This window comes from Myotis lucifugus, unplaced genomic scaffold (genome assembly GCF_000147115.1).
Source record: "Myotis lucifugus unplaced genomic scaffold, Myoluc2.0 scaffold_190, whole genome shotgun sequence".
Classification (NCBI taxonomy): domain Eukaryota; kingdom Metazoa; phylum Chordata; class Mammalia; order Chiroptera; family Vespertilionidae; genus Myotis; species Myotis lucifugus.
Genome location: NW_005871238.1, coordinates 2,346,706 through 2,356,987, shown reverse-complemented (window position 1 = coordinate 2,356,987; position 10,282 = coordinate 2,346,706). Strand labels below are relative to the sequence as shown.

Sequence of the window (10,282 nt, the reverse complement as noted above, 5' to 3'; positions counted from 1 at the left end):
AGGATTATAGCAGGGGGAGGCCTGGGGCTGGGGTTTTGATAGAGGAAACTATTTGCATAGAGTTGTGGGGGCCAAAAGGATCACGGGAGAATCTGGGAGTAGTGGACAGCACAGTGTGAGGAAATAGGGAGAGTGAGCTGGAAAGGTGAGCTGTGGCCCCAAATATGGTCGGCTTTCAGCGATTTCACTAAGGACGGGCTTTGACCTTCAGCCTGAGGACTGGTATTGAGCAGGGCTGCTGTTGTGACAGGGATGGTAGGATGTGTGAACTATGGTGTCCTGGGGGTGAAATCTGGAAGGAGCCGATCACGAGGCTTATACTGTAGAAAGACGGATCTAGCCGCAGTGGGGAGAGAGTGGGGTGAGGTGAGATCTGAGCCGGCAGGTGGGTGTGGGAGGGTCCTGTGGCCTGGACCTGAGGCACGTGGATGGGCAGAAGGTGGTCCCAGTAACTGACACGGGGCTGCCAGGAAGGGAAGGGGGTCTGGGGAGGGCACAGGGCCCGAGGGGCTGGCTGAGCCTATTGATTCTGACGTGATTACTGATTCTGGGCTTTCCAGTGGAAAATGAGATTTCATTTTCTCCTTCACCTCTTGCTAGATGACATCAGATGCAACAACAAAATGAAGTTTTGTTCCCCTAAGCCTGGTCTCATTTATCATCCGCGGGGCCGTTGTTTTTCTCTCTTCACCACTGGGGCAGCAGAGAGAGCCTGACACAGGGATTTTCTTACAGCCTCTGTCACGTAGGCCCGTCAGGGGACCGCCCTGATGCTCAGCTCCCGAACCGGCGACACGGTGAGAGTGGATTGATTTTTCCGATTTCGCCCTCAGCAGCCTGTTCTTCTACCGGGACGACCTGTCAGTTATGTGGCTTCTGGCTATACTTTCGGCCTCTCCAGCATCCCGGGGAGCAATGAGCGGCCTCCGTTTACTCCCTGAATGTGTTTCTTGCCAGATGTTAGAAGCCCCTCTCACTGTGTAATTATCCCAGACGAGTGAGCAAAGCCTGTTCTCCCCACCACTTGCTTCCAGGTTGTAGACATTCAACAATCTCCCTCACCCCCTTGGGCTGGGCAACTAAGGGTTCCTACGGTGATTTGAAGGGAGCTTCCCTTTCCCTTTGGCCCCTTCATCCCTGCAGCGGCTGCACCCCTGATGTGCTTCAATGGCCAGGTCATACTGGTGCTTTTGATGTTAAGCCTTTCTCCTGACGCTCAGCTCAGAGCTGACATTGCTGATGGAAGCAAAACTAGTCTGTTCTTTGGGGCTGCAATGGATACCCCACAGCCCAGGACCCTGTAAAAGCAGCCGAGGGGAGTCCTGCCTTCAGCGAACCGTCTTACACAACTAACTACTCCAGCTCCCCAGACAGACTCAGAAAGCCCCCCACACCAGCGTGTTTTCCTGGCTGCCGCATTTTCACCAGGAGCAGATCCTGCATATACAGGGGTGGGCAAAAGCAGGCTTACAGTTGAAACAGCGTTTATTCTGTAGTTTTATTTATTTATTTATTTATTTATTTATTATTGTATTGTTGATCATTATTATGAACCTACTTTTGCCCACCCTGTCCGGCTGCCTCTCTGTGTATACCTTTTACAGATGCTTCAGAAGCTGGGCGCAGACTTGGGGGGATGCCATCTCACTCAGCTGCCAGTGTCCGCGGCGGACAGGCCCGGGCATTTCAGAGAGGGCATTTATTTTTTATTTTTTTTCAGAGTGGGCATGTAAATGTCACTGTTGTGCTTTTAGGAGAATGTCCAGGACTGTATTCCGTGTCCACCCTACCGACAGATCTGGAGGGCAAAGGAGTTGGGGCTGATGAGAAGAGATGGAGGAAGAGAAGCGAGCACCCTCCAGCCATGGCATTCGGGGCATGGCATCCACGTTAAACGACTACATCCTCATACCAAGTTGATGATATTATTACCATTCTCACTTTACAGAGGAGGGAACTTCCCAGGGAGGCCAACTATCTGTCCAGGCTCATGCAGATAGCGAGTGATAAGGCCATGGTTTGAAGTCCAGTGTCAAGCAGGGTGTCTCTTGCGCACCCCCACCCTGAGGCTCCTGAGAACAGGCTGATGTGGTGAGTCCCCAGCCTCCCGCCCCGGGCCTGGCCCCGCCTCCCCACTCACTCTCGATGTGGTTGTTGTTGAGGTACAGGTGCTCCAGCTTGTTGTTAATGGCAGGCACGCTGCTGATCTTGTTGTGGGACAGGTGGAGCACCAGCAGGTTGGAGAGGTTAAAGGAGTTCTTGGGGAGCCCCCTGTCGGACAGCTTGTTGTAGTTGAGGCGAATGAAGGCGAGGTTGGGGAAGGCCTTGAAGTATCCGTTAGGGATGGTCGCGATCTGGTTGCTGTCCAGGTAGAGCTGGTGAAGGGCTTTGGGGACCTTGGGGGGCATCTTCTTCAGTTCGTTGTGGGCCAGGTTGAGCTGCATGAGTTTCTTGAGGCCCTGGAAGGTGTCAGGCTTGAGGACGTTGTCGTTCAGCTGGTTGTGCTGGAGATCCAGGAGCAACAGGTTCTCCAGCTTGCTGAAGACCCCCGGGGGGATCTTGGAGATCTGGTTCTGGCTCAGCCTCAGCTGCTCCAGGTTCCGGGGCAGGGCGGAGGGCACCTCCTTCAGCTGGTTCTTCTCCATGTAGAGGAACGCCAGGCTGGGTAGCTTCTCCAGCACCTTCTGGTCCACCTTGCTGATCTTGTTGTTGTCCAGGTTGACCCACCGCAGGTCCGAGGCGTTCTTGAAGGACTCCACTGGGAGCTCGGTTATGAAGTTGTTCTGGAGATAGAGGTAATGGATGCGGGGCGGGATGACAGGCACCTTCTTGAGGTTGCGGCTGTCGCAGTAGAGGGCAGATGGGAAGTCATGGGGGCAGTAGCATTCCCGGGGACAGTCAGGAAAGAGAGACGGAGGGCCTGGCGGGAGGGGAGGAGGCAGGTCGGTAGGCTTCGATGGTGTGGGCCTGGGCCTCGGCCTGGGCCTGGGCCTGCCCCCGGGTTTTGGTCGTCTTGTTGGCTGACCTTTGGTCACTGAGGCCAAGATGAGGAGAAGTGGGAGGAGCAAGGAGAGAGATGACCTCATGATCCGGGTGATGCACCTGCAGGGAGAGATGCGGAAGGTCATTAGCCAGTTGGGCCTCAGCAATTAGAGGCCATGACTTTGCAGTTCAAGTGGCCGGGACGGCTTCCGGGGGGCTCTGGAGGGGCCTGTGGGAGGATCTCCCTGTTCGCCTGTATCTAGCAGGTGAGAAAGTAACCAGGGCTCGAGGGCCTGGGTTCCCTGCCAGAGGCCTCGCCACCCAATGTGCTCAGCCCACGCTGGGAGGGAGCCCTCCTGCAGAAATCACACCGGGCGGTGAAGCAGGAGTCCCGCGCTTGCCCTCCAGCCCCCAGGCTCCCCTTCTGCAGCTCGAGAAAATCAGTCCTGTCCTCGTAAGAGGGAGTTAGGGCATATGAGCCATGGAGTCCTGGGGGGTTACAATCCAGACATGTCCTTAGAGATCACACAGCTCAATGGTTTTCAATGGTGCCCCCATTTCTATGGAGGGAGGGAGGCCAAGGAGCTGGCCCTGGGGCACCCAGCTCACTCCTGTGCCAACCTGAGCAGCTCTGTGTTATTTTAATCTGATATATATCTATATCTACATCTATATCCACATCCACATCCACATCCACATCCACATCCACATCCACATCCACATCCACATCCATACCTATATCTATATCTATATCTATATCTATATCTATATCTATATCTATATCTATATCTATATCTATCTATATCTATATCAATCTATGTTTAACCAAAGCACTCATTTGAAAAATAAAGTTGCATTGCTAAAAACTGGTTTGAAATCCACCAATGACGTGCAGACTCTACTGTTTATAAACACTGAGTACTGGAGGGAGGAAGTGGCTGCCGAGGCCAGGAAGTTATTTCATAGCAGGGCCAGGGCTCCTGCCTTCCAGGGCGGGGCCCGTGGAGATCCTGGGAAGGAAGGAAAGTGCTTCAGACACGTGTGTGTCCCCCCTGCTTGTCCCTCACCCACTGCACTCGGCTCAGCGAACACTGGCCCTTGCCAGCAGGATACACACCAAGAATTCCCCCACAGATGTGGAGGCTTCTGGAAAGAAAACAAGGAAGAGCTTGAAAGCTGTGGGGAAACCACTTTCATTTCTTGTGGCCTGTTATTGCTGCTCTCTCCCTCTCTCTTTTTAAAAATGTGTTTTTATTGATTTCAGAGAGAGAAAGGGAAAGGGAAAGAGATAGAAACATCGATTGGCTGCCTCCTGCACAGGCCCCACTAAGGCTCAAGGCCACAACCCTGGCATGTGCCCTGACCAGAGTCAAACCCACAACCTCCTGTGCATGGGATGGTGCTCAACCAACGGAGGGAGCCACACGGGCTGGGAGGCATGGCTGTTCTATGCACTGGAGTTGGTCTGTGGAGGGACCAAGAAGAGCTTCCTGCTAGCCCCAGTGACAGGGGATAGGTTGCTGGAGGATATTTTGGGGTTGCCTTTCTCATTGTCCCCAATAGGACCATGTGGTTCTAGTTGAACTAAGCTGGGGAAATAGCAATAGACTCAGGCTAGCAGACGCATAGTGGCAGCTCCCACAGGCCTCTCCCCTGGCCTGGCTGGGAAGGGCCCGGGAAGGGGGTTCATGTACCATCCCCTCCCCAGAGCCCTCATCCTTGTGACAGCCCTCTGGTCTCCAGATCAGGTTGTCATTCCCACATTGCTTCTCCAGGCCACTCTGGCTGCTTCTTCACAATTGTGTCTGCCCCGTCCCCTTCAGGGATCTGGGACACCCTGGGGATGCAGGCTTCCTGGGGTTCTCTGAGATAGATTGGGCTGGAGTGTGTCCCCCGCTGCATCCAGACCCTGTGATCACTGCCTCTGTCCAGGCCGCCCGCTCTCTTTCCTTTGAGCCCACATCCACTGAGACTCCTGCCTGCACAAGTGGCTGACTCAGTGCGGGCTTTGCTCAGAGGAAGACAATAGAAGCCCCTCACCAGCTGCTCAGTTCCCAGCCAGGTGCTCCGAAGGAGCTGAATGTAAAAAGAAACAGGAGAGAAGGCAGAGTGCAAGCCTGGAGGGTCGGAGGGAGTCTCCCACACTTTTCACATGCACATCCTGACTTCCAGCCTCATACATGTGCGCGCGCGCGCACACACACACACACACACACACACACACACACACACTTCTCTGCACACACATACACACTTCTCTGCATACACACACACTTCTCTGCATATACACATACACACTTCTCTGCACACACACATACACACTTCTCTGTGCACACACATACACACTTCTCTGCATACAGACACATACACACTTCTCTGTGCACACACACACATACACACTTCTCTGTGCACACACACTTCTATACCATACACAGAGGCAAACTCATGTTTGTACGTGCTCTGTGTGCCTGTGTAAGCCCGTATATATAGTACCCTGAGCACAGGAAGGAAGAAGGGAGGGAGGGAGGGGAGGCAGACAGACACACTAGGACCGTGGTCGGCAAACTGCGGCTCGCGAGCCACATGCGGCTCTTTGGCCCCTTGAGTGTGGCTCTTCCTAAGCCTTAGGAGTACCCTAATTAAGTTAATAACAATGTACCTACCTATATAGTTTAAGTTTAAAAAATTTGGCTCTCAAAAGAAATTTCAATCGTTGTACTGTTGATATTTGGCTCTGTTGACTAATGAGTTTGCTGACCACTGGGCTAGGAGGAAGCAGGGAAGAGATTGCCTGCAGCCTCTGTTGCCTCTCCACCTCCCTCTAAAGTGGTCTCTGCCCAGGCCGGCTCCCCAACGGGGACCAAGAGGGCCCCTTTTCCTGGGCCTCCGGTCACAAAGGAGCTGCTGTTGGATTCTCACTTTATCTACAGTCAGGGCTACAACAGTCCCAGGGACACACTGAGAGGACGGGAAAGGGAAGACAGTCATCGTAAAACTACACTTGGAGTCTTGTGGCCGGACCAACACCACTTGATGAACCATGAATTAATATTTCAAAAGTCCGGTAATTTTCTTGACAACTAGAGGCCTGGTGCATGAAATATGTGCCCTGGGGGCGGGGGGCTCGGCCCAGCCTGCGCCCTCTCACAGTCCAGGACCCCTTGCTCCTTACTGCCCACCTGCTCACTGCTTCTTAGCGCTGCCTGCCATGGAGGAGGGAGAGGCTCCTGCCACCACCACTGTGCTCACCAGCTGTGAGCCCGGCTTCTGGCTGAGTGGCGCTCCCCTTGTGGGAGCTCACTGACCACCAGGGGGCAGCTCCTGCATTGAGCGTCTGCCCCCTGGTGGTCAGTGTGCATCATAGCGACCGGTCATTCTAGTCGTTCTGCCATAAGGGTTGCTTAGGCTTTTATGATATAGATAACACCATCATTTTGCATATCAATTTTAAGGAGGCAGTTAGAGCATTACTATACTAAATACAAACATTTTTAAAAGCCCCAATTGTTGTGACCCTGAAACTTTTTGTTTGGGCATTTATTTTCTTATCCCCCAGAAACCTGAAATAAACACTCTCTCACGATGGGAGAAGCCCTGCCCCAAAGAGGCTCCCCAGTTTCCTGGCCTCGCTGTCAGCACAGCCTCTGCCGGGTCCTGGGCCCCGAGTTAAGCAGGAAACCGGTCCAGAGCTTCCAGCAGGAGCCCACTCTGTGGGTGACCCAGGCCTTGCCAGGGGTGTTTCTCAGTGGCTCCAGGCCTCGTGGGCAGGAGTGACAGGGTCACGGGTGAGTCACAGCTCTGCCTGCACACCAGCCCCCCACTCCTTCCCTCAGAAATGAACACAGGCCTTCCTCACCCCACCGCCCTCCCTCCCACACCCTTCAGGAAGCTAGGGTCTGCCCACAGTCCTGAGCCTCTACATTCAGACCTGGGGGGCTGGCCAGGCCCCTCCCACGGCAGATGGGGGCTCCCTAGGAAAAGCTGGGGGCGCTGCTCCCAGGAGCGACTGGGTCTGTTAACTCCCTTTCTCTTAGCCTGTGCAGAACCACCCTGTGTGCTCGTGGGCCTTCGAGCCGCCACGCCTCTTTCTCGGGGAAATAGCGTTCATTTCTAGGGCTTTTCTCACCCGGCAACGCCTCTTCCCGCTGGGGCCTGGCCCTGGAGGGAAGTCCTGACAGCGCAGCTCTGGCGTGCACTGTCCTGTCCTAAATCCTGAACTCCTCGGGGACTCACCGTTCCCCTGCCAAAGCCCAAGGTCACGCTTTCTCATGCTGCTGCCTTCCAGAAGCTTCTGCCCAATCGTACGCTCTCTTAGGGTGGGTCCCAAGTGTGTGTGATTTTTAAATTTCTCCCACCTCCCAGCCTTCTGCTGAGCTCAGAGCTCCGTCGCTGAGCGCTGGGGGGCCAGACACGCTGCCCAGCGGGCCCTGCTCGCGGGCACTGGCTCTCAGAACGCTGCTGCCCTGGGGGGACTGCCATGGCTTTGACCAGCTCAAAATTCAGTCTCTCCCTTTAAGAACATTTCCTAAGAGTGTTTGAAGTGTGAATGTCAGTTCCAGGATTGGAGATCTGGGCTTGCATCCCGCCCTGCCCCTCCGCCCCAGGCCTCAGGCTCCCCATCCCTGTGAGGATCAGATGAGGTCATGCACAGGAAGGCCTGTCAGAGGCCTAAGCTCTGCAAATGGCAGGGGCTTCGCTCATCCACCGATTTGTTTATAAAAGAGCAGATGCCCCAGAGGCTGATTGTAAAGCGAGCTCGCCTCATCTCTATCTAGCTCAGTGGTTCTCAACCTTCCTAATGCCGCGACCCTTTAATACAGTTCCTCATGTTGTGGTGACCCCCAACCATAAAATTATTTTCGTGGCTACTTCATAACTGTAATTTTGCTACTGTTAGGAATCGTCATGTAAATATCTGATATGCAGGATGTATTTTCATTGTTACAAGTTGAACATAATTAAAGCATAGTGATTAATCACAAAACAGTATGTAATTGTATATGTGTTTTCCGATGGTCTTAGGCGACCTCTGTGAAAGGGTCGTTCGACCCCCAAAAGGGTCGCGACCCACAGGTTGAGAACCGCTGGTCTAGCTCATGAACCCATTCATTTCACGTTCAAATGCCCAGGACTGGTGCAATACACAGGCTCGGGGCAGGGCTGGGCTGAGGTCCACACGGGATTTCCAAGTCACTGGGGGAAAGTTGAAGGGTAATTGGTTTTGTATGGAGAGTCGGGAATTGGGGTTGGCTGGGCACACGTTGGGTGTGTCTCCCCGTTAAAGGAATACTCCACACGGCTTACTGGCATCCTTCTTTCTTTCTTGTCAGATTCCCTGCCTAGTTGGTCACCTCTAAACCTCCATGGCTTAACCCAGCCACCACCCTGCTGTGGGAAATGGGGCTGCCCCCTGCCCCGGAGCCACACCCAGGGCCATGGGCGTGACCCTCATTCTTGATTCCCATTCCCGATTCCCGCCTTTCTGTTCCACATTCCAGCTTCTGAGAGCCACCCTGCAGCCCAGGGGGAGGGGGGAGCCAGGAGGGTCAGGTGGTCTCTGCCCAGGTGAGCAGGAGCCAGGCAGGCCACCTAGGTTGCCTGAGAGCCTTTCCAGGCCTGTGAGTAGGGCTTGTGAGGCCGGAGGTGATGGGAGAGCTGATATGGGGACACGAGGATGAATTCAATGGGGACACTGCCCAGCTGCCCCTTTCCTGGGGGCGCAATCTGCAGCTGCCACTCATACACAATCCGCAATCCGGATAAGTTTTGGCCGACATAAGTTTTAGCTTGACTGGGACTGTGGGGGGAGAGCTTCCCGGTGCAAACTCTCCCGGGAGGAGGGCTCTCCACCTGCCCCCTAGTCGCCCAACCTGCTCGGCCTCAGTTTTATCACCTGTGAAAGGGGTTAATAAAATTGTCCCTATCCCTGCATTCCTCACCCAGTTGTTGTCAGAGCAAGTGTGATAAGTCACTTTAAAATGTGCTGCAGATCAAAAAGTGCTAAAAATCAATATAACACTAGGGTGGAGAGACCATCTGCCTCCTCAGCGTCTACCACAAGGCAAAGTGTAAACAGAGGGAAGATATTTTGGCTTCAGGCCACCGGTGCAGAGGAGCAAGTTTCCATTGGAGGGGTGGGGAGGGTGGGGAAGCATGGGTATGGGAGGTGGGAAGTGGGGAGGAAGGGTAGGGAGGGTGGGGAAGGCACAGCACTGAGCTGGCTCTGCTCCTGGACTCGCCATCTCCTGTCTGCGGGCCTGGGTGCTTGCGGATCGGGGGCCTAACCCTATATATACCCTTCAGCTTCGTCACTGGGTGCTCTTGGGCAAACCTCTTACCTTGACTAAGCTCAGCTCACTCATCTGTAAAATGGGCACATTAAAACCTTTCTGTGGTGATTTGAGGGCTAAATGAGTAAATGAGTGTAAAGTGAGTGCTCCCTGAACACTAAGCTGTTGTTAGGATCAATGGGGTGGCTTTCTCTCCAGCCTGGCCGGAGGGCAGCTCAGCACCCCACCAGGTGGTAGGCATCCTGGCAGGTGGGTAGGGGTTCGTGGGTCCCCTCCCTCCAGCTCCTTCACACAGAGTGACTTCCTCTCGCTTGGGGCCTGTGTGTGAGACCACATTGGGGTCTGAGAACCAACTAATTGGAGAGACCATAGAATCTCCAGCCACCTGGACCACTCACTCTGTCCTCCAATACACTACCCCACCCCCCTTTCTGCCACAAGTGAAGGGATGTGGAGGGGGAGGCACAAAGGTGGCTTCCCGTGTGACCCATGATTCCCATCCCAACCTCCCACATCTGGCTTTTTTCGCCCCTTCCAGCCTTGAATCGCCCCTCACATGCCCAGTAAATGGGGATGCCCACTGGGCAGACCTTGTTGTCCAGCCCATCTCCCCATAAGGCCATCAGAACAGACAGCGATTGGGCGGGAGGAGAGGGGTCTGGCCGGGAGGGGAAGGGGCCCAGCGCAGTGCCTCAGGCTCAGGGCAGGCAGAGGAGCAGGTGGGAGGAATCTGTCTCTCCAGGATGCTCCTCATGATGTGGCAGCCGGTGCTTGCAAGGAGGATGGAGGGGAGAGCTCACAGGGGATCTTTCCTGGGTCAGCACCAACTCCCACTCCCCGAGGAGATGGCCCACGTGGGGCGCTCTGGTCCTCCTCCATCAGATAGTCCTTGTCCAGGAAACCACGAAGCCCTCTGCCCAGCCAGCAATGCCATGAGCCCCGGGCTCTTCGGTCCCCACACAGGTCTCCCTCAGGCGCCTGACCCAGGGTCTCCAGCCCTGGCCGGCCAT

The 10,282-nt window shown here is 54.7% G+C and overlaps 1 protein-coding gene across 2 annotated transcripts in view; it reads right to left on the bottom strand.

The window, feature by feature from the left end:
- Positions 1–10,282, bottom strand: part of PRELP (proline and arginine rich end leucine rich repeat protein) — a 13,935-nt gene that overhangs the window by 2,305 nt on the left and 1,348 nt on the right. For both annotated transcript variants that reach the window (XM_006096914.3, XM_006096915.3), the window contains exon 2: positions 2,141–3,102. In XM_006096914.3, the coding sequence (XP_006096976.1) occupies positions 2,141–3,086 (946 nt within the window). In that variant the 5' untranslated portion in view covers positions 3,087–3,102. The remainder of the gene's footprint in view (positions 1–2,140; positions 3,103–10,282) is intronic.